Source organism: Caenorhabditis elegans, chromosome V, assembly GCF_000002985.6.
Source record: "Caenorhabditis elegans chromosome V".
NCBI classification, from domain to species: domain Eukaryota; kingdom Metazoa; phylum Nematoda; class Chromadorea; order Rhabditida; family Rhabditidae; genus Caenorhabditis; species Caenorhabditis elegans.
The window spans coordinates 20,853,066-20,875,222 of record NC_003283.11 but is presented as its reverse complement, the minus strand read 5'-3'; the positions used below and the strand labels follow the sequence as shown (position 1 = coordinate 20,875,222).

Genomic DNA, 22,157 nt, shown 5'->3' with positions numbered 1-22,157 from the left:
GGCGGGAAATTCAAATTTTTTGAAAAAAAATGTGCCGGGAAATTCAAATTTTCTTAAAAAAAACAGGCGGGAAATTCAAATTTTCTGAGAAAAAAATTTTGGCGGGAAATTTATAGTTTCTGAGAAAATAATCTTTGGCGGGGCTTCTAGAAAATTTTGGAAACTTCTAGAATGATCTGGAAACATCTAGTTTTTTTTAATGCGAAACCTCAGGAAAAAGTGTAACTGCACAGAAGATTTAGCACTTTGAGATTTATTGAAACAATTTAGTGTATGTATGTACAACGTTTCGAAATTTTACTATGATATTTGGTGGTTTTAGCACAGTTTTTAATTTCCTATGAACCATACTTCACCTTCAGATAGCATTTTATTTTATTTATCAAAAGAAATTTTCTGAGAAAAGTGCGTATCACAAAAACCTTCATTTTGTGAACACCATATGAAAGCGACAGCTTTGGAATTGTCTTGTTCTCTTCCAGTCTCGCAAAACAAACATGCTTCTCGTCTTTTTTTTTAGTATACGCTGAGTGACAAGTTTTCGCACTTCTCATGATGCTCTTCTTGTCACACAACTCTCAGATGAGCAAAGTGTTTTGAATGCAAGTTGGAAAAAGATGAAGAAACATAAGGAGATGGAGAGAAAATGTTAATCCGAAAAACAACAACATTCAGACAACACGCATTCAAAATTGGAAAATTTGTATTGGATTCTTGAAAATTGGTCATGGTTTATTATAATTAATGGTAATTGTTGGATGAAATCAGCTAGTTGGAATGATATTATATATTTAAAAAATAAAAATGTATATATAACTAAAGGTGGATTAGCGTCAATGGGGATTTTGTCTAAATACACTTTTAATTATCCAAAACAACCGAATATCATAATAAAACACTCCAAAAAATTTTAGATTTTCCATAATTTAAGGTCAAAGTTTTGATTTGTTTTTAAGGTCAAAGTTTTAATTTAAGGTCAAAGTTGTTTTTTTTTCACGGGAACGGGACAATTTCCCTCATGATTTTGCTTCACCTTTTAAATTTCTGTTTTTGAGTTTTGTATCAAGAGTTAAGTTCACGCAGATTGGTGACTAGCATGCAGTTTTTTTTTTGCAATTTTACTTGAATTTGTCCTGGTTTTCAATTTCTTCACGAAAACGGGACGTCCCGCTGTCCCATTTTTGTAATTTTACGGGGCATTGGCACTCTCGTTCCGTACCCTACAATGTTCTGATACGAATAATTAAAACAAAATTAAAAAATAAAAATGTAGAAAAACATTTTTTTCGTCGACTTCCAAAATTATGAGTGACAAAAAATGAGTGTTATCAAAAAAATACGATAGCACAAAAATAAACAACGAAATTTTCAACTTACAAAAACAACAAGTATAGAATAAACTTTCAGATTTATTGTACCTTTTTTAACCATACAATCATAAAATTTCATTATATGTGCGTAAAGTATACGTTTACGTACATTAGTTCACCAAATTTCTTTGGAAATTGCATCGAAACTCTGAATAACTAACAGATTTTTTGAGTGGAACGTGTTATTATTACCTTCATACGATTACTCTGTAGAGAATGGCATGTTGGTAAAACGAATGGACAAGTTTACTTCACTATACGAAACAGTTTATATATTCCGTTGATGGTCAAAACATGTAAATATTTTTAGGAGCAGTTCGAGAAAAACCAACAAAGAGAGAACGAGAGTTTTTTGGGGAAAAAACGTTGAAAAACTTGGAGAAGATGTCTACGAAAACGGCCAAAAGTAGAAAGAGCAAAAGAAAACGAAGAAGACGTGGACGATAATCGAATGTGTGCGTGTGTGTGTGTGTGTGTGTGTGTGTGTGTGTGTGTGTGTGTGTGTGATCACTCGGTGGAAAACGAAGAGATGGGGTGGCTGGAGAGTATGTGGGTCCCCCACCAATTTGATTAGGATTTGTAGAGAGAACCGAGAGATGAGACACTACTCTATTTTTTCTTCTAAACACTTTTATACCATTCACACAAATATTTCACAGATTAGTCGACAACCTGGATAACCAACCAGTCAGAACAGTTATTATTTTTACTGACAGGAAATATAAGTTGTATTTTATCAAATTCACATTCTTATGAGAATAGATTTAATTTACCTGATCGCTCATTTGTGGTGAAATTGAAGCTACATTTTTAGGTGCATTATTTAAGAAATATGTTTTTCTTGAAAGCAAGACAAGAGGGTTTAAAGTTACATTAGAATTGTAGATATCAATTTGATTAGTGTATTTTTGAAGATTAATAAAAAAAAATATTAGAAAATTTTCAGATATCTAGGTCGAAATTGTCATTTTATCAATTAGTCATCGTTGTTTTTCTTAGATAGAGAAAAGGTAGTTCAGATTTTTTTTATAAATTTGCAGGAATGGCAGTCAATTTTCTTATTTCCAAAGAAATTATAAACAAACTGAATCAAAGCTGAAAAAAAGTTGAAACATAACATAAGCAAACGAAGAAAGTTTCAAAGTTGTTGCCTCCTACGTGAAAACAAATTAAATTTTGGAACGTCTTTTTTTTTAATTTTTGCAAGAAATAGAAGCACTGTGGACTTGAAAAACGTCTCTAAAAACTTGTCAGGATATTTTTTCAATCAAAATCAACTCTAGGGCGTTTATTTTTGATTTTAGGTTTTCGTTGACCTGGAAACAATTAGAGTTTTTTTTTCAGTATTTTTTTTTTCAAAAACTTCCTTTTCAAAAAGTTTCAGATAATATTTTTCACCTGTGTGAAACTCAAAACTCAAACGAAACTCAAAAGTGAAAAAACAGTGCTTGAAAAATTTCACAAGAGTATAATTTCGGTTCAATGAACTCCTACACTTTTAAAATTTCATAGGGATACTTGGCGACTTATCCTTTCGAAACAGCAATATTTCATTTAGTGCACATTTTATGTCAAAGTTAGACAAATATCAGTAAAAATGACACAAATGACACAAGTAAGTTTTCAGATAACAAGTAAAAACGCATCCAAGTCAACTACTGATTCAATTATTTTAGTGAAAAGGAAATACTCTCTATTCACAATTAAATGAGAATTCAAGTCGATTAAGTGGAGCCGAGTGGAAGCTAAAAACAAGCAAAAAGCTTCGAGAATTTCATGGACAAGGAAGGAAACGAAGTGAATGAGTTAATGGAAGTGGGCAACAAAGCTTTAGATATATTGTTTAACTTGAGTCAAAAGCTTTTTGAGATTCTTTGTTGGAAATACGTTGTCTGGGTAGATGTACATATGTACAAGAGTTTGTGCAAACACGTCGTTTGAAGTTGAACCAAACTTCTTGGAAACTCGTTTTATTTTTTTATAATTACACGTTTTGAAAATACACCAAGCAGTGTTTTTCTATGCAAATCTTTTTCAAGGCCACAACGTATAAAAAATTTTCTTAAACAAATTTTGTTATTATAAATATGCAGTTATGGAAAAAAATAATTCTATTGTGTCTTTGAAGAAGGCCGCAAATGAACCTCGAACCTGTGAGATAGTCGAAAATTGTTCTGCTGGCGCGGACTACAAAATCTGTTTTCAAGCTCAAGCTCATTTTATTGAATAACACTATTTAAATGTGTTCTTAATATAAACGATTTCAATTTTGTGATATATTGTTTTTAAAGTGTTCCATGTTGAGTCATTAACTAGATTCGAGGAACTAGTTGTAGGTTCTGTCATTGAAAAACAAAATACGGTATATTATTGAAAAAAAGTATGAATTTTTCTTAACATACAAACCATTCCGCAAGACCCAGGCAGTTTTTCCATCAATCAAAATGCACATGGTATGCAACGTCTGTATCTCATGTGTAAATCATGTGAAACCAAACCTGTCGGGTGCAAACAACTGAATGAGCTATTCGTGTCAGACAAAGTGTTCAGCAACTCAAATGGTGTCTTTATTTGTGTTTGGACATGAGTAAATACGGCACAATATTGCACTACATGTGCATTTTAACAACAAAAAAAGATTGATCAGATTCACTGGTCAAAAAGTGATCACGGACTACTATTTCATTTAAAAACTTTGATTTTCGAATAACGTTAAAATAATTTCATAAACAATGAGCAATTTGATGGAATTTTTTTATTTATTCGAAGAAAACGTATTGACAATTAGGCTGTGCAGGCTTGCCTCTACCAACTTACCGATAAGTAAACGATCATTATTATTATCATTTTTTGATTTAGAATAATGTATTATACATCATATCTTTATTTTCCCCCTTACTACTTCAAAAAGAACATTTGTGGTATATGTTAATGGTAATCATGACGAAGTGGTTGGCAGTGCCTTCTCTGGTATCCCCTCTCTCGACACCCATAAGCATAAAGAGCGAGGCGCCCTCTATTAGGTCGTACCACACAGCTGTTCCTATCGCCTCGGCCTCCCTTTGATTCACGCTCGGAATGAGACAATAGTGTGCAGAATTGAGGAGAAGAAGGGTGGTACAGTGTGGTGCCAGGGTGTGGGGAGCTCTAAACCCAGCACCGGGCACCAAGTACCGGGGGACACCGGTCTCATTTATGCATGGGAACATACTTTGCCTATTTTTTATAAAAGTTTATACACTCAAAATAATAAAACTGCGTGGCGTGCACTGCAGAAAACCTAATATTTAGGCCCCGCCTTTTAATCGTCCACTCACGGGGAAAAGACAAAAATAGGGGAGGGGGGGACAGCTCGCCACGCCAACAGTGAGAAAAATAGTGTGGTGCGCGGACCTCGAATGATGTCGGCGGCTGATATTGCCTGGGGTACCGCTTTTTGCGTTTTCCCCGTGAGTGGACGATTAAAAGGCGGGGCCTAAATATTAGGTTTTCTGCAGTACACGCCACGCAGTTTTATTATTTTGAGTGTATGTGAGCATTTCAAATCATCAGAGGAATCATCAGATCAAAATATTAATCACCTGGAACTATATTTGACAAGTTCGGATAAGCCTACTAATTTTCGCTATTAATCCAAATCTCTTTTTAAATCCACATATGGGAACTAATGCATTTTTTGTTTAAGTTAACTATTAAATATTGTGGTCATTTTACACCAAATGCCATACTTCAGAGGTATTATGCAAAAATTCCAGTTATTTCATTTCCAACTGCATAACAGTCAGTTTTTCTTCCTGTCGTAGTATAGACTTTGTTCCCTTCAATCCTCGATTAAATGTTTTCGGTGCAACCTTCCTCATTTAAACGCACGTGGTTCTGTCGTTTCACGTGGACTTTGAAGCATGAAACTAGAAATTCTTTCAAATGATTGTAGAAGCGCAAATCGAATCATTCAGATATATCAACAAAAAAGTATTTCCCCCATTCGATCAACTCTGGAATGTCGGAAATCACTTTGCGAATATTAAAGATAAAAAACAGAGGGACGATAAAACAAGAAAAATTGAAGATTTGCACGCGTGCCAATACTGTAACGTTCAAAGTTTCTTAGCCCACTATATTTTATACAAACTCTTCGTTAAATTAAATTGGAATAGCGGAAATAAGAGAAAATAGGTGTATTCAATATTTAAAAATATATCATCTACCTTTTTGTAAACCAAGAATGTATAGCTTGTCTTGAAAGCAAACGAGCCTTTTTTGGCTCACTGTTAACTTTATTTAATCACTATTTTTAACCAATCATGGTTTAGTCTATTTCGAGATGCATACTTTTTTCGTCATTATTGTCAATATTGATTTATGTCTGTAACCAGCTTTTCCGTTTACATTTTGTTGCAAACTCCAGAAAATGACGTATTCCTTTTTTTTTAATCTTGATTCTTTAAGAGAGGCATGTTCTGAAAACGTACCGCAGTAAATAACTTATAGTTTTTATATCCATTATGAGTGTATTTTGGAAATTTTTGTGTACAAGAAGAAACAAGAAAATTACATAGTTCTTATAGAATTGCTGTGGTTTTTTTTTACATTGCATTCTACCACAATCAAAAAGGAAACTTTGAACTTCTTTTTTAAATTTTGAATAAAATTTATTATTTTTGCATAAATTTTATTGATTTTTGATGTTTTGGGAAATACATTCATGCAAAATTTCCAACACCCACGGAAATAATTTCAAATTTTAAAAATCTGTAAATCATGCCATGCGTTAGGTTCTATTGAGATAAATCAAACCGCGCAGGTGCCGCTCCAATCCACGCAGGCAACGCCTACAAGCCACGCTCAAGACTGTCAGCTTCTGTGTGGTTTCGGCGCGTTGCCTGCGTGGTTTGAAGCGGCGCCTGCGTGGTCTTGCAGCTATGGCAGTTCGCAGCCCGTTCCTTCCCCGTCCTACCGTTTAACCATATAAAACGCAAATTACGATTGTTTCTTAAAAATATTGTTTATTTATAAACTAAAAAAACAAAAAATTACCAAAAAAAAAAGTCACAAAAATTTACAGAAAGTCTGACTACTTGTGGTGAAATTCCTAATAAAATCAAACAGAGAACGATTAAATATTTGTTACTTGTCTCATTCCTTTGCTTCACTTTATCATTTCCTTTTATTTCAATGTTTTTTCTCACTTCTAATAAGAGTTTCATAGAGCGAAGAGATATAGACTGTTAGCGTAAAAAGTGGTGGCAATAGAGGCGGAGTCTATGTTGAAGGGGCGGTACTGCTGACATCTAGAAGGTTCATTCTCCGTTGACTTTCTCTCTGTCGCTTGGTGCATTTTTGTTGATACAGGGATTGTTACCTTGAAATTCTTTATTTTTGATTGTGTATTTCCTGTGAGAAACGTATTGTTTTTTTTTCAGCTGAACACAATGTTTGTTGTTTCTAAACCAAGTTCAACTAGCTTTGGAACCGGATTTTTCGCAACCTCGTCTTCTTGCCAACGCGAGTATAACGGAAACGTAAGAAAACTTTGTTTTAAATTGGAAAACAATCTGTAATTTGTTGTGTTTTTAGAGAGAATCGGATGTTCAACAAAAATCATCAATTGCTGGTTTAAAAGGATCTCTTCGCCGCAACTCATCGAATCTCTCACAAGATTTTTCCACTAATCTTCAGAATGAAATTTGTCACGCTGATGCAACAAATGTAAGCGTATTCCTGAGATTTCTGAACATATTAATTAGCCACTGGAATTCAACTTTCATGATATTATCACCCTTTAATACATATTTTGGTAATTTATCTCGCGTAAATTCCCATCGGCCTGAAAATTATCTCAATCAAGTTTACGCTAGATAAATTACCAAAATATGGATGAAAGGGATAATATCAGAAACGTTAAAATTCCTCGGAAAGGAGAAGTGGGCAAAATTTCTGATTTTAGCAAAATTTGGCTCTTTTTTTCGAAATTTTGGCCCTCCATTATGGAAATTTTTTGTGAAGTCTCATTATGAAATTAAGTGGTTTTGGGACAGTTTTAGTCTGTTTAAGAAAAATACCCACAAAATCTACTCCCCCTTTAATAATGTATTCTTTTAACAATGACTAGGAGGAAACAAGCGTTCTTCTTTTTATTGTTAGCTTTAAATTCGTTGTGTGAATTAATGCTATTTTTGAACAGAAAAGGGTTTTTTAAGAAGGACTGACTAACGGTTGTGGGTATTTTAAACGAATATGCCTAAAAATGCTTAGATAAAAGAATTTCGTTATGAAACTTCTTTAAAAAAATGTCAAAATTAGTTTTTTTTTCTGGAGGTTCAAAATTCCGGAAATTTTAGCGAGAAAATAAATCCAAGGTTATTGTTCATATTTTCAGATTGAAATCAACTGCTCTTCCTCTGCAAGGCGTGCGTTCTACGTTCGAGTTGAAGTTCCAACTGGTGAACAAGGATTAATCCATTTGTCATCTTCGTCTACTACGGAAATTTTTACTCCACTCCAAACCGGATGTGGGCATGGAAAATGGAAGTTCATCGTTTGTACTATGGAAAATGGAAGGTAAAGAATTTACTATTTGTTGAATGCTATGTGTTAGTTGTCAAGAAATTGAGTTACTGGTGGAGTGTGATAAAGAACTGGTTATCAGTAGTTCCTTCTATTTGAACAGAACAAATTTAACATCTATTTTTAGAAATTCGAATGTGAAACTGTTATTTTTAGCCTTGACGTAAATTATCTAAATGAATTGTTTTTAATTTCAGTGAGATCGCACACTCAAATGTTTCCCGTAACTTGGATGGAGTTGGAATTCTCTTCTTCAATGTTTTTGATGACTTGGAAATTTGTCTCACACGACAGGAGTTTCTTCACATAAGCCACTGCCATACAATGCGTCATTAAAAATTGAGAAAATACATTTTTCGTATTCTCATCCGCAACCACTAAACCATTCCAAACATAGTTTTAATTGTTTCATTTCTAGTATGTTAAAGTCCTGTTTTACTGCATGCTTTAAAAGCTGCTCGGGATATTGCCGGGTATAATTCGTTTAATTTTAAAATCTGAAAATCATTTTGTTCATAATAAATGTTGGTTTACAAATAACTGTATTCAATGAATTTTGTACTTTCTTTTAATCCGGAATAAAAACTGATAACAACTTTTGCAGGTTTGTCTACGATTCCCGTATTTGGCGCCGCAGAAAAGTTTAAAAAGAACAAAATACAAGAAAATGAGCGCGCTGTCAGAATATTCTCAATGGCGTGATGATAATAATGTAATGATAAATAGGTTCTTTGTTTTATAATATATTTTGAACAACAAGTGAGTGAGTTTTATCAACATTGATTAAAAATACATATTATAGAATTTGTCATTAAACTTATCATAAAGAATTGTCAATTTTAGACAAAATTTCTCGATAATTATTTTTCAGAACACAGAAAACTTATATTAGCAGAAAGTTTTCAATTCCGGCCATTCGCCGGCTTGCCGGATATCAGCTTTGCCGGAAATGTTAATATGAATTTTTTATTATACAAAAACACTGAAGCAGTGCCTTTTGAAATTTTTTTTTCATAAGGCATTCATAAGATACGTACAATTTTGCCGATTAAAATTGGAATTCTGAAATTTTCAAAACAAAATGTGCAAACCCACAATTTGCAAATTAATTTGTCGAACATTTTCGGCACTTGCCGTTCTTCCTGCAAATTCGGCAAATCGGCAATTTACCGGTTTGTCGATTTGCCGGAAATTTTCAATTACGGAAATTTGCTGGTTTGCCGATTTGCTAGAAATTTTCAATTCCGACAATTTGCCTATTTGCGGATTAGACGGAAATTTTCAATACCAGCAATTTGCCGATTTGACGGAAATTTTCAATTTCGGCAATTTGCCAATTTGCTCATTTGCCGGAAAAAATCGTCTGCCGCCCACCCCTGATTTTAATGGTGGGAAAACATTTTTCAGTCAGCATAATTTCCCTAGTATTGTTGAGCGAGCGATATTCATTTGAAAAAAAAAGTTGTTTTTTATCATCTTTTGAATTTTGTTATTTTTGTTTATTAGGGAAAAATATAATAAAAAATATAGAAGAAAACCGAGTCAAGCTAGAAATTCTTCCAAGTCTGACAGACATTCTCCAACTTCTAAAAGAACTTCTGTTTCGCATATTAGGCTTTCTGCTTCCGAGAATTCCTCATTATTATTATCACCAATTTGTTCGCAGACACGCAGAGCCGTCTCATACTCCACGAGGTTGGTGACTTCATCAGGTGATTTCGTAGGTGATGAGGTATCTGTGTTCACCCAATGCACGCCGTCTGATCGTAAGACTACCTGCAATAGTAATAATCTCAAATTGATACTTGCTGTGTTATTGACCTGTCTCACGCCAGGAAGGCTCAAACTCGTTTGAGTAGATCTACTCAAACTTCTTTCTGAGTAATCAGTCTTTTTTTCTTCGTCTGGGGAGAAACATTGCAGAACTCCAAGTGAGGTGGGTAAGGTTTGATGAATATGTGGTGTTTTTTCATCATTTCGGCCAGCTTCGTAAGTTGATTTCATCTGAAAATATTGAAATCATACTGAGTGAGTTTTCCGCTCTTGAAAATCATCACTGATAAACTGATTAGTGATGACACCTTTTTTTTTTATGAAATATATTGCCATGACTCATGTTGAGAATTTTTAATTGTAAAGTAGAAATGTTTAATTATTATTGAGGGTGAACCATAATTATGAGCCCCAACCCATCAGGAATTTGTTTCTCGATTTGTCTGAAAATACGAGATGTTAAGCGCAATATACCTTTGCTTGCAACAAGTTGATAACCATGGATACTAGCGACAATCCAACCAAGATGAATCCAAACATTGTAATTAACAGTCGCGGAGAAGAAGGAACCAGGTCTCCAAGACCGACGGTACTCAGAGATGTGAAGAAAAAATAGAATGATTCGAGAAGTGTCCAGTTATGATCCCATACCGAGAGTACAAATGAGCAAATGAAGATCTAAAGTTAAAATAAAATCGACACGGAGAAAAAAATATTTAAGACAGTTTTTAACGCGTGTCAAGGCGTCACTCCTTTTTGCTATGTAGTACTTCAAAACTTCAAACGCATAATGTGTATTAAATATCGACAATTGGACTCACTAACCCATGTAACTATCAAAGCAATTCCAACAGGTAACGGCAGATCAAAAATGTCCAAATCGTGACGTTCCTGTCGCTCAATTTCTTTCATTTCTTCAATTGGTTGTTTTGTGCAACATCTCATAATTCTTCTCATAAGTCGTTTTGTTTGAAACCACGGGAACTTCATAGTAATGGTCAAAAGTTTTCCAAAATCTTGTAAGACAAGCAGCATTAATGGAATTCCTAAACTTGAGCCTATGTTTTAAGTTGGTACTGCTAATTTACCAAATAATGCAAAAATCATGGTCAACATTCTTCCAGCATCGGTCATCGGATAGATATGACCATAACCAATTGTAGTGCATATTGTGCCCGCAAAAAGAACTGCATTCCAAAAATCCCAATCCATTTTTTGTTGGCTCCATTTAACACCAAGTTGATTTTCATAGGAACCTAATTCTCTAAAACAAGAAATTCCGAAAAAATATATATCTAAAAATACACTTACTCTATAAAAAATGTTGTTAACCGTTGGGAAGTATTCCCTTTGATATAAATCAAGTAATCAGAATTATTGAAAATTTTTTTCATCATCGCATCCACTCTCGCTGTTCGGTTATTTTCGATTTTGTGTTGCCATGCGTCCCGAAGTTCCGATTGATAAGGTTCTTCAATAAGCCAGAACACCAGTCCACCGGATATACAATATATGAGAAAAACGATGATAAGAACTGCGTGCTAGAAGGAAGCGTTGTTTAATAAAATTAACTTTAATGAGTCTAACCTTCAATCCATATTTATGATATGCTTGATTCAATATGACTAACCACAGTGGAGGCTTCTGCTGAAGTTGTTCTACTTTTCGTTTTCCGGCAAGATGAGCTCGGCCAGCAATCTGTTAATGAATACTTATTACAAGTGAAACAGTAGAAAAATAATAGATTACAAAATTATGTGCATAATAGCCTACCGACAATTTATTTGAGTTTGGAAATATATTGCCAAACATTTCTACGACCAGTCACTCTTAAATTTTAGAAATCGCTTTATGAGCCGAGTGAGTAGAAAAGAGTAAGGGAGCTCTTTATATCAAATCAAAGGAACGGGTGAAAGCACTTCTCTCATCCCCTTATGTTGAACCAATTGTCCCATTTTAACAAGAAGAGCATCCTGATGCTTCCTCCTTCAGGATATTCTCACTTGAGCTTTCGCCCTATGGTAAAGTGACACTTCTGATGGGGTGTAATTAGTATGAAGAAATATAAATACGGTCAATGTTTTCTAATTTTTTGGTGAGTTCAATTTAATTTTTTCAAACAATAAGTTCCAATAAATTGACAGATGTACTTACATCCCAAACTCCTGCAGCACCTTTTCTCATCTGACCGTTTGCCCGTTGCAGTAGATTTACACTTTGAAAGACGTGCCGACGGTTGGAGGCTGTTCTAGATAAACTTCCATCTGCTTTGTAGTGAGTTGGTACAACCACATCCTCTTGCTGTAAGAAAGTAGTTCTGATCAGATTAGATGAATGGAGAGATTTTTAGAAATGATGAAAGACCTGCGCTGTATGCTCCTCAATTAACGCAGGTAGCATCAACTGTGCCAGCACTGCTAGACTCTGTTTGGCTTGAGGTTGATGATGTGAACCCGATGAACTCCATCTTCGTTTCTCTTCTGCTCTTTTCTGTTTAAAAGACTGCCGATGTTCTCCATGAGAGAGTAACATTGAGATGTGGCTATAATATAATATGGTTTTCAAACACAGGGAAATTGAACTCAATGGATGTGACGTGCTAAATAGTATTATTGTTGACTTTATAAATAGTCACCTTTATAAATATGAAGTAGAGCCAAACCTGTGTTTTGTTTAATTTACAGAAAATGAACCCTAATAACCGAATATAACTGTGAAAAAAACTATAATTTCAATTTTTCAAAAATAAAAGAAACGGACGAGTTAAATTTGGATTCCCGCACAAATGAGTGACGTCATTTTCGACATTTCCGCGTTTTCTGGCACAATTCGTCGGTTTTTTTTTTGATTTTTTTTCTTACTTATTTGATTTAAAACCCCGTTTGTCAATTTGTCATGAATAAAGCTTGATAACCCGAAGGAAATTGACGGAAATTTCAAACTTGGCCTAAAAATCGACAATTTGATCGTTTTTTCTCGGAAAAGTGTTTGCAAATTTTACAAACAGAGTTTTAAATAAAATACAGAAGAAAATAGCCAGAAAAAACAGTAGAATGATGCCAGAAAACGGAAAAAAAAATATAAAATGTCGAAAAAAACAATTTTTTTAAATGACATCACTCATTTGCGCGGGAATTCAAATTTAATTCGGTCGTTTCTTTAATTTTGGAAAAATCGAATAAATCATAATAAATGTAGAAAACTTTTAAAAAAACGTTCATATTTGATCATTCGGGTCTGTTTTCAGTCATATAAAGCTTGATTTTTTTAAACTCTACTCCACATTTAATATTAAAGAATGTCAAAAAATGTTGCTGAGCTAGATAATACTCTCTATCAGCTCAAATAATAAAACAAAGTGGTGTTAGCCGCCGAAACTTTTGTGCCCCAAACTTCGCTACCCATGGGACTCCATATTCTTTCCGCTTTTGAGTTCTTTTTCACAACAAGCAGCTCCCTCACTTTTTGTCACTATTTTTTAAAACACAAGGGCTGGACACTAGCAACTATTCTCGACATTTTTTTTTGACGTCAAAATTGTTGCGAGCACAGATAGCAAATAATAATTCCTGGAAGAGGACAGAAGACGGAGGAATGGAAGAGATGGAACACCTTGGGGATTTGACGAACACAGAAGTCGGGTGGTGCCGATTCGTTTCATCATGATAAGAAGGGACAAAGATCATATTCAAAGAATTTGAAGAGAATTCTCCAATTACCCACCTTTTGCATTTCCGGCACAGAATAAAATAAAGTGCAGATTGTAGAGAGATTACACATCAAAATGTTGATTTTCAATGCTGGGTTGAAAAGTCCATCCTAATTCCCATCTATTCTATTCTCCCAATAGGAATACATTCAAATTCAATTTAACCCCATCATCAATATTTCCTCTAAACTTTTTTTTGCATTTTTGGCGTAGAAACATACTTCATAGATAGTCGATATAGAGGTCGATTCCTGTAGGAAAAGAATAGGCATTTTCAAGAAATGTTTTGGAAATAAAGTTTAAAACCAAACACAGAGACAATTTTGAAATCGAATTTATCTCTGTTCACCAACCTTTTCCAAACGCGTTTAAAGTGATCCATATACAATCGAATTTTCTCCAATTTTACTTCAAAAGCATCTTACTGTCTTTGTTTTCATGCTATTGTTCGTTTTTGAATTTATGTGTGTCCTAACTATCTTTCACTCACTTCTCACTATTAATCAGTTTCGCTTTAAAAGGCTTCCAAACAAGTGAAAACATGATTTATTACCGACCCCACCTCTTACAAATAATCATGTTTTCAAGGTTATTAGCGATATTGTTTTTTGTTGGGATGTATTTTATACCCTTTTTTATTAAAAACTTTTACTAAATGAAACAGTTCAATTACAGACAGCATTATTGATGTTATGTTTTTCAATTACTGCATTAATTATTATTTTCACAGTTCCTGTAATCACGTTTGAACCTGTTTGGATTGGAAACGCTTGTAAGAATTTATAAATCTTGTAAAAATGCAACAATTTTTTTGAGTTTCGATGGAATCGTTTCAAACTATAGTCGATAATGAGGTGTTGATGGAATCTTGTGGAATTCAACAGGAATCAAAAATCAAAAACTTTCCTTGGGCTGTATCATTCACTGTTGATGGTGTCAATCGATTAGGTGGTTCAATTATAAGTCCTTATCACATTATTACTGCTGCACACGGTTTCATCACAACAATTGGTTCTCGAGGAAATCTATGTGAAAATAAGAATTGGAAGAAACCGAAGTATGATTTTCAGTAACTTTTTCAGAGTGTTATATTTTAGCTCATGCCAAATTTGTTGGGCGGGATTCTTCGTTTAATCACTGATTTATTTTGCACATTTCGATAATTTTTACATGTTATTTTAATACATATTTGAGATGAAAATGTGCACAAAGTATCTGCAAATTTGTGTAACTATCGACTAAAATTGGAAAGTTTAAGGTGGAGTAGCGGTCAAAGTTTTGGCAAATTGCCAAAATTTTTAAAAATATGAGCTTTTTAGAAAATTCGAAACAGTGTCGCATGATCCGGCTTTTAAATGTTTTAATACGAATAATAAAAACACAATTACAGTAAAAGAAATGTAGGAAAAAAATTTTTTTGGTCCACTTCAAAAATTGTGAGTGGAAAAAACTAAGTAATTTTTTTTTGACAGTAAATAAAAAAATTTCCCAAAAATGTTTGAAAAGTTTTATTATAATATTCGATTATTTTGGCTACTTTGGTTGAAGTAGTTTCTAACACTTTCTCCACTGGCGCTATTCCACATTTACTCAAATTTTGATATTTATTTTTCAAAATTATGAGTCGGGATTCCTTCTTTAATGACAAGATTTTTTGTAGCTCGTCAATCTATCGATCGATCAAATTCCTTCGTGATACTCGGAAAGTTGCATATGGGGGTACATGCATTCGTGGACACACTGATAAATATCCAAATGATCCAAGATGCAAAAAATCTGATGTAATCCATAATAAGGTTTTTATCTGCGGAAATTTATATTTTATTAATTTCCGTTTTTGAAATAGGTCAGAGCAGTGCTTGTTGACGGGGAATTCGCGTCTTCCAACTGTCTAAAAGGTCATGACTGGGCAATTGTTGAAGTCGAGAAACGGATTCATTTCAGCGAAAACGTGCGTCCAATTTGTCTTCCACGCCCTAACATGTACTACACAAAGTCATTGGCAGTTCCTGGATGGGGAAGAAGTTACAGGAAGTTTATTTTTCTAATTTCAAGTTTAAAAAAAAACAAATCCATTTACTTTTCAGTTTTTAATGAGTCTGGCCCGCTGATTCATGAGATCCCAATGCGAATTGATAGAGACTGCAAGCGTCCTTGGAGTGATAGGTTACCAGCGGATGCGGACGATTTCATATGTGCTACTTCAATGAATGTTTCAAATTATTCAGCGCCCAGAACTTGCCACGTGCGTTGACTTCAAATTTCCTGTTGTATATAACACATTTTTAGGGAGATAGTGGAGGTGGTCTCGAATATCGAGATGACAATTATGGACGTGCTTTTTTAATTGCAATTACGTCATTTGGAACTCGTGGGTGTCCCAGCAATATGCTTGCCAGATTCACAAGAGTAGATATGTATTTGAATCTAATTTGTAATTATACTGGAGTTTGCTATTAATATGTATTTTTGATGTTGGGATTTTGTCTTATTTTTATTTTTGTGTTATAACTAACAATGTTTGAAGGAGGACCAACGATTCAGACAATTTTCAACGTATAAACCAAAAATGGGCTCAATTGAACGAAAAATCGTAATGGAACTTCTCAAACATTTTTCTAAATTTTTTTTATGTGGTTGAAAATTTCGAAAATATTACACTTTTTCTATTACACATTAAGGTATATTTAAACCCGATAGGTAACCAATTTCACTTGTTTTCGGAAAAGTAGCCAAAATACGAGATTTTAGCTCAAATCAGTGTAATTTTTTTCGAAATTTTGAACCGCCAAAATTTTTTTTATGCATAAAAAAAATTTTCGAAACTTTTAAAGTTTCATTACGAAATTTGTTCATTTGAGCCCATTGTGTGTCTATACGTTCAGATTTGTCCGAACCGTTAGTCCTCCTATAAAATAAGCCTATGTGAAAACATTCAAACTTTCCTTCCATTCCCATATGGATAAACTCCATCGATTAGTTTTCTGTCTAAACGTTTGCAAATTATTTTACGGGTATTTATATTGTAATTTTACTAAATTTTGAAATAATTTCTATGCGGAAAAAATTGCATTTTTGGAGTTGTTTGGTTAATTGAGTTTATTTTATTACAATTATTCTTATTATTTGAAATAAATGAGTTAAGGTAATTACCAAAAAATACAGAGAACAATAAATAAGTAAATAATATGCAAACAAGAAATGACTCGTGAAAAAAGTATCTCTAGTCACAGTTGCATTAGTGGTTCTTTCTCGCGAGGCTGTGTAGTGATGGAATCGGTTTTCTTGCGGAAAGATGAACGGATACCTCTTTTTGAACGTCGAATTGATCTGTAACTATTAGGTCAAAACATATTCCCACTATACTTCAAGAGATTGAAACGTTTTTTTTTCACGCCGATTAGTAACAGGAGCAGAAGTAGAAAATCTTAGAAGTTTCACTCATTTTATATACCCTATTCTTTTGAAACTAGATTGCTTCCATGTTTTATGCAGCTTTTGAGGTTTTTCTCTAACTGGCAACACTTGAGAATTGTATTCGCAAAATTTCTCAAAAACATCCAGCGAATGACCGTCCAATTCGGAAAATGCTACGTCGAATATACTCCTGAATTTTATTCATGTGGAAAATTAAACTAGCGGCGCCCAAACGTCAGCCTCAATTTTCTGATTGAATTTTATTTTTCAATGCTGAAAAAATTTAATTAAACTAACTTTCTGGCATAAACTGCGTTTCTCATGATGCCGGTACGATTCGCTTCAAATCTGGATTCTTCAGCACACTGCTCAAAGAACTCTGTAAAATTTTTAATTTAGTGATTTAGCAGCAATAGTGATATAGCAGCTATATTGTTTTAACTTAAAGTATGTCCAGTTGGGAAAAATATTTAAAGGTCTCCACCATAAAGGGAAATAATGTGTGCTTTAAAACACAGAAAATAGACCCTAATGACTGAATATAACTGTACAATTTTTTTTGTTATTTAATTAATTTTTTATGTTTTTTTTCAGTTTTCCAAAAATCAAGAAAATGGCCAAACTAAATTTGAATTCCCGCGCAAATGAATGACGTCACTTTCGATATTTTCGCGCCTAAAAATGGACAAAATTTTGGACAAGTGTTGGAAAAATTGACAAACATAATTATGAATAAAATAATATATAAGAAAAATCAAGAAAACGCGACGAATTCAGACAGAAAACGAGAAAATATAAAAAATAACGTCACTCATTTGCGCGGGAATTCAAATTTAATTTTGCCGTTTCTTTGACTTTTGCAAAATTGAAAAATCATTTTAAAAAAATTAGAAAACTTTAAAAAAAAACGTTTCACAGTTATATTTGGTCATTCGAGTCTGTTTTCTGTCATTCAAAGCAAAACAATTTGGCTCTACTTTCCTTTTAATTCTAATGGTTCAACAGTTTTCAAAAAAATTGTCAGGTTTTGAATTGTGTTTTGACATAGTTTCTCCACAGGCACCACTCAAATATAGTAATTTACCTCTAAGTTTATGAACATCTGGCATAATATGCTCTTGCAACTCAGTCATCTGCGCCCCAGTCATCTTCAATGCCATTTCAAGATGTTCCAATGCTTTTTCAGCTGCTTGAAGTTGCTTTTCTGCTCCAAGACGAGCCATCATTTGTTCTTTCAACTCGCTTTCAGTTAGATCTCTTTGCTCACTGACTTCTTTCAAATGATCCATTAGTTCAGATGTCTTCATCGTATAGTACTGACGTTCTTTTTCCAAATCTTGAGTTTTCTGTTCGTTCATCTTCAATAAATTTTCAATTTTTTCCTTTTCGGTCATTATACAATTGCGCGAAGTCTCAATTTCCATCAATCTATTGTTTAATTGACATTTATCAGTAGATAGATTCTGATTGTCGATCAAAACCTTTTCTCGTTCCCGTACAATTTCTTGTAATTGTTCGTGGATCTTTTCTTTTTCAATGTTCAAGCTCTCCATATTTGCTTGAAGATGCTCGGTTTTGGAGTTCAAGCTCATTTTTTCTTGTTCCAATGTTTTTTTCATTTCGTTTGTCATTTTCAGCTCGCTAAAAGTACTTATTGATTGTTTAGGATGTATTTCCGTTCAACACATTTATCAAACCGAAGTTGAGATTTTAACACGACTAAAATCATTTCTGAATTCTCCAAACTTACTTTTTAACATTTTGCAAATCATCCTTCAATTTTTTAGTGGTTCGAATCAACTTTTCTCGTTCTGCTTCCAGCTCTTCCTTGTCTTTTGCCAGTTCCTAGAACAGTTGTTCAGAATTATATATTTCGAATAGTTGTTCCTTATAATTATGTTTGTAATTGTCAGTTTTTTTACTATAAAAAAGATAAAACTACAGTGCTGGCCGAAAATATATCCAATTTTCGATTTTTGATAAATTTACAAATTTTCCAAACGAGAACAACTTAAAAACTAGAAATGTTCGCGAAAAAAGTTTAACTCAATATTGTCCATAATTACGTCTACTCGTATTCAGTTGTCTAAGTTGTTAACCAGTGTCATGACAAAAAATACAGCGGCCGACATCTCGTGAGCCCGCTTTTAACAACTTTACTGCCTTACTGATTCAACCGTATCTTAATAATAATGTTTTTTCTTGAAATGTTGTTAAAGTGAGATAGTTTTCATACAATTTTCGTATAACTTAATTGTGATTTTATATTTATTATTTTAAAAAATGATCCAAAAAAAATTCGAACTAAGTAACCTGGTTTTTGATTGTAGAGGATGAGCGGTGCCTGGTGAGCGACTAGTTTGCATTTCTATAACTTTTTGCTGGATTTTCAGAACAAAGTGAATAGACACAAAAAATAACAAGAAGTATGAAGACTTTACTTTACTTTAACAACACTGCCAGAAAAAAACTGGTTTTCGAGATACGGTCGAATCAGTGAACGTTGAAAAAACGGGCTCACGAGCGAGATGTCGGCCGCTGTATTTTTTGTCATGACACTGTTAAACAACTTAAACAACTAAATACGAGTAGACGTAATTATGAGCAATTCTTCATCAGTTGAACTTTTTCGATAACATTTCTAGTTTTTAAGTTGTGCTCGTTTGGAAAATTTGTAAATTTATCAAAAATCGAAAATGGGATATATTTTTGGCCAACACTGTTGGTGAAAAATGTGATATTCATAACATTTTGTGGGAAGATGAAAAGACTACATACATCAGCTCTATCATGTTCTTCTTTTCGTGCTTTTGCCTCTGCTTCCAATCTTTCCTCGTAACTTTTCTTTTCCTCGTTCAACAAAACTCCACGATTTTCAAGCTCACGTATCATTGTTTCACCGACCACTGTGTTTTTGTACGAACTGAAAATCAACTTTTGTTAGATTATTATTTCTACTTATCAATCAAAACATACATTTTAGTTGCACTTCTCAACGCCTTTAACCACATCTCTTGTGTCTGATGATCTGATGCAGCCACAATAATTGCACTTGGTAGCTGTGGATGAGCAATTAATAGGCAATTCTTTTTATCCACATCACCGCCGGACACAATTGAGCACCCAATTAATGGAATAATACCTTTTGGATGTAAATCAATTCTACGTGTTTTTTCAAACACTTTCTTGTAGCTTGTAGAGTAATATATCAAAAAACACTCTTTCAAAACGAAAAATCGCTTTGCCCATCTTGCAGATCGATTTTTGCGCTTGTACTTTTTCATCAAAATTCCATAATTTTGCACACCGAGCACTGGACCCATTTCATCGCCATAACCATCTCCTTCTTCTTCTGGAGTCAAATCGTAGTCGTTGCCCTTCTTGCGAGTTAGATTGGAAAACTGAATAAAATTTATTTTATAGCTATACTATAAGTATTTCGTATGGTTGTGTGGCAGGGCTACACAGAAATCATCGAAAAACCCAAGTTTTGAGTTGTGAAATTATAGCGATGGATACAAGGAAGCAGGGATGAGCGGCAATCAATTTTTTTTTTCGACAATTGATTTTTTTGCCAAATTTTCCGATTGTCGGAAAATTGGAAAACCGGCAATTCCCGGAATTGCCGGTTGCCGGAAATCTACATTTTATACTTTTTGTAGATTTAGGATCATACATTTTAATTACCAATTTTCTATTTTCAAGCTCAAAATGATTCAAGGATTGGCCGTTTTCATTTGACAAATGACTGCCAAATACTAAAAAAACAAGGTGAAATATTTTCAATTTCCAAAACATAATTAGGTTTGAAAAGTGGCGGAAAATTTGAAAACCGGCAATTGCCGGAATTGCCAATTGCCACGCACCCAGCAAGGAACGGTATAAAGTTTTTTTTTTTAATTTTTAGTGTTTCATTTTGTTAAATCTTATATAAATTGCACTTAAAAAAGATATTGCTAAAGAAAACAGTTGTGTTGTATGCGAAAAATCAGTGAATTTTTCATCCTATAATTTTAAAACTTCATAAACAATTTTTAGAAAGTGATCACTATGAACTAATTATTACCAATATTATCATTTGGAAATTTTACCTGAAAGCTGAGGCTTCTCAATATTCCTTTTTTCTCAATAGTGTTTGGTGGGGATGTCCTCGGTGGTCCATTTTTCGGTGGTTCTGGAGCACTTCCTTTTTTCTTAGACTCTTTCTTAGCTTTTAACTCTTTGGGAGTCGTTTTTGTAGTCATTTGAGTCTTTAAAAAAATGAATGAATTTCAAATTTGAAGAAGGAATAGGAAAAATGGGAATTGACAATGCGTAATCTCTAATAACAAATCTGATAACGGAATCATAAAAATGTGGTGTGTGTGGGAGGCCCTGTCAACACTGCAGTGACAGATAGAAAGCGAATGTAAAATATTCCGAAATTCTGGATATTCCCAATTTTCTTATCACTCAAATATGATAACACATCGGTCGAGAGAGAGGTAGGGGGAGGAACAGTAGAGAAAGTGACCTGAAATAATGAGAACCCGTTTTCTATCCGGACAAGCTGACTAATATAATACTTTGCAACAAACAGAAGAAAGGGAGGCAAGCAAATACATTTATGAGATTGGATTACCAAAATCTGAGACTTTGCCTTTTTATACCCAAAATGGTCCAAAACTACCAAGTTTCGTAATGAGACGTTTTGAAAATTTCTTTTTAAAAAGTTCTGGAAAAAAGTTTCATATTCAGCTAAAATCAAAAATTTTGCCAACTTATCGGTGTCGCAGCTTCTGGAATTCAGACGCTGCGACAGCGAGCAGATGGCAAAAATTTTGATTTTAGACGAAAGTTAGTATTTTTTTTCAGACATTCGTTCCAAAAAAAAGCGTCAACGTTGGATGTACACGACGTCCGCTGGTCTAAGACTTTCTGGGCAGTGCTGTGCGGCTCTTGAAAAAAGTCGGCTCTCGGCTCTCGTGAAGAGCCGAAAAACACCTAATTTTCGGCCAAAATCCCAATTTTTCGGCTCTTGGCTGGCGCCAGGAGCCGAGTTCAATTTTTTTTTTCGGCTCTCGGCTCGCGCCGAGAGCCGAGAGCTGCACAGCACTGTTTCTGTGGTAAAATTGGTAATATTTTGACAACTTTAAAATGTAGAGAAAGTTATGACGAAAATTTGGTCCTTGAATTATATTTACACATTTAATTTGAGTTAATAAACAACTAAAAACGCATTAAGTCCAACAGTCGATACCAAAAATATCGCAATTAAAGTATTACCGGTACAGAGAGTGTAGATAGTTAGAGAGTGACAGACATCCGGGACCCAATGGGGC

At 33.9% G+C, this 22,157-nt stretch overlaps 4 protein-coding genes and 2 non-coding genes across 7 annotated transcripts; 3 read left to right on the top strand and 3 right to left on the bottom strand.

The window, feature by feature from the left end:
• Window positions 1-1,820: 1,820 nt before the first annotated feature.
• On the bottom strand, window positions 1,821-1,877 carry F31D4.10. Its single transcript, NR_070303.1, has one exon. It is a non-coding gene; the product is annotated as an Unclassified non-coding RNA F31D4.10 (non-coding RNA).
• On the top strand, window positions 1,821-1,877 carry F31D4.11. Its single transcript, NR_070304.1, has one exon. It is a non-coding gene; the product is annotated as an Unclassified non-coding RNA F31D4.11 (non-coding RNA).
• Window positions 1,878-6,793: 4,916 nt separating this feature from the next.
• On the top strand, window positions 6,794-8,474 carry F31D4.8 (MATH domain-containing protein). The gene is made up of 4 exons (NM_075631.8): window positions 6,794-6,892; window positions 6,948-7,079; window positions 7,750-7,931; window positions 8,135-8,474. The coding sequence occupies exons 1-4, from the start codon at window positions 6,803-6,805 to the stop codon at window positions 8,271-8,273; spliced, it is 543 nt and encodes a 180-aa protein (NP_508032.1). The 5' UTR covers window positions 6,794-6,802; the 3' UTR covers window positions 8,274-8,474.
• A 953-nt stretch (window positions 8,475-9,427) lies between these two features.
• Window positions 9,428-12,242, bottom strand: twk-35 (Potassium channel domain-containing protein; the record flags this gene model as incomplete). Its single annotated transcript, NM_075630.6, has 9 exons — window positions 9,428-9,713; window positions 9,759-9,941; window positions 10,185-10,388; window positions 10,536-10,756; window positions 10,799-10,974; window positions 11,022-11,251; window positions 11,298-11,408; window positions 11,865-12,011; window positions 12,075-12,242. The coding sequence occupies 9 exons, from the start codon at window positions 12,240-12,242 to the stop codon at window positions 9,480-9,482; spliced, it is 1,674 nt and encodes a 557-aa protein (NP_508031.3). The 3' UTR covers window positions 9,428-9,479.
• A 1,827-nt stretch (window positions 12,243-14,069) lies between these two features.
• On the top strand, window positions 14,070-16,496 carry try-4 (Peptidase S1 domain-containing protein). Its single transcript, NM_075629.6, has 6 exons — window positions 14,070-14,191; window positions 14,236-14,476; window positions 15,080-15,215; window positions 15,266-15,449; window positions 15,507-15,664; window positions 15,709-16,496. The coding sequence occupies exons 1-6, from the start codon at window positions 14,107-14,109 to the stop codon at window positions 15,877-15,879; spliced, it is 975 nt and encodes a 324-aa protein (NP_508030.4). The 5' UTR covers window positions 14,070-14,106; the 3' UTR covers window positions 15,880-16,496.
• F31D4.5 (Pleckstrin homology domain-containing family D member 1) lies at window positions 16,493-21,152 on the bottom strand. 2 transcript variants are annotated; one of them, NM_001270030.2, is made up of 8 exons: window positions 20,928-21,152; window positions 19,813-20,237; window positions 19,615-19,759; window positions 18,587-18,681; window positions 17,921-18,477; window positions 17,134-17,215; window positions 16,874-17,026; window positions 16,532-16,749 (listed from the first exon to the last, which is right to left on the bottom strand). In NM_001270030.2, the coding sequence occupies exons 1-8, from the start codon at window positions 21,078-21,080 to the stop codon at window positions 16,647-16,649; spliced, it is 1,713 nt and encodes a 570-aa protein (NP_001256959.1). In that variant the 5' UTR covers window positions 21,081-21,152; the 3' UTR covers window positions 16,532-16,646. The 2 variants fall into 2 exon arrangements, with proteins under 2 accessions (NP_001256960.1, NP_001256959.1); NM_001270031.4 differs by lacking the exon at window positions 16,874-17,026 and having other exon boundaries at window positions 16,493-16,749; window positions 20,928-21,148.
• Window positions 21,153-22,157: the final 1,005 nt, after the last annotated feature.

What these genes read in the sequence shown, in the direction of transcription:
- F31D4.8 (NM_075631.8), top strand. Translation starts at nt 6,803, where the DNA reads ATGTTTGTTGTTTCTAAACCAAGTTCAACTAGCTTTGGAACCGGATTT. An exon ending in GTCACGCTGATGCAACAAAT is followed by an intron (nt 7,080 to 7,749) that starts GTAAGCGTATTC and finishes TCATATTTTCAG; the next exon opens with ATTGAAATCAACTGCTCTTC. An exon ending in TGTACTATGGAAAATGGAAG is followed by an intron (nt 7,932 to 8,134) that starts GTAAAGAATTTA and finishes TTTTAATTTCAG; the next exon opens with TGAGATCGCACACTCAAATG.
- try-4 (NM_075629.6), top strand. Translation starts at nt 14,107, where the DNA reads ATGTTATGTTTTTCAATTACTGCATTAATTATTATTTTCACAGTTCCT. An exon ending in TGTTTGGATTGGAAACGCTT is followed by an intron (nt 14,192 to 14,235) that starts GTAAGAATTTAT and finishes AATTTTTTTGAG; the next exon opens with TTTCGATGGAATCGTTTCAA. An exon ending in CAGCGCCCAGAACTTGCCAC is followed by an intron (nt 15,665 to 15,708) that starts GTGCGTTGACTT and finishes ACACATTTTTAG; the next exon opens with GGAGATAGTGGAGGTGGTCT.
- F31D4.5 (NM_001270030.2), bottom strand. Translation starts at nt 21,080, where the DNA reads ATGACTACAAAAACGACTCCCAAAGAGTTAAAAGCTAAGAAAGAGTCT. An exon ending in GATTTGCAAAATGTTAAAAA is followed by an intron (nt 18,478 to 18,586) that starts GTAAGTTTGGAG and finishes AAGTACTTTTAG; the next exon opens with CGAGCTGAAAATGACAAACG. An exon ending in AACGCAGTTTATGCCAGAAA is followed by an intron (nt 17,027 to 17,133) that starts GTTAGTTTAATT and finishes AATAAAATTCAG; the next exon opens with GAGTATATTCGACGTAGCAT.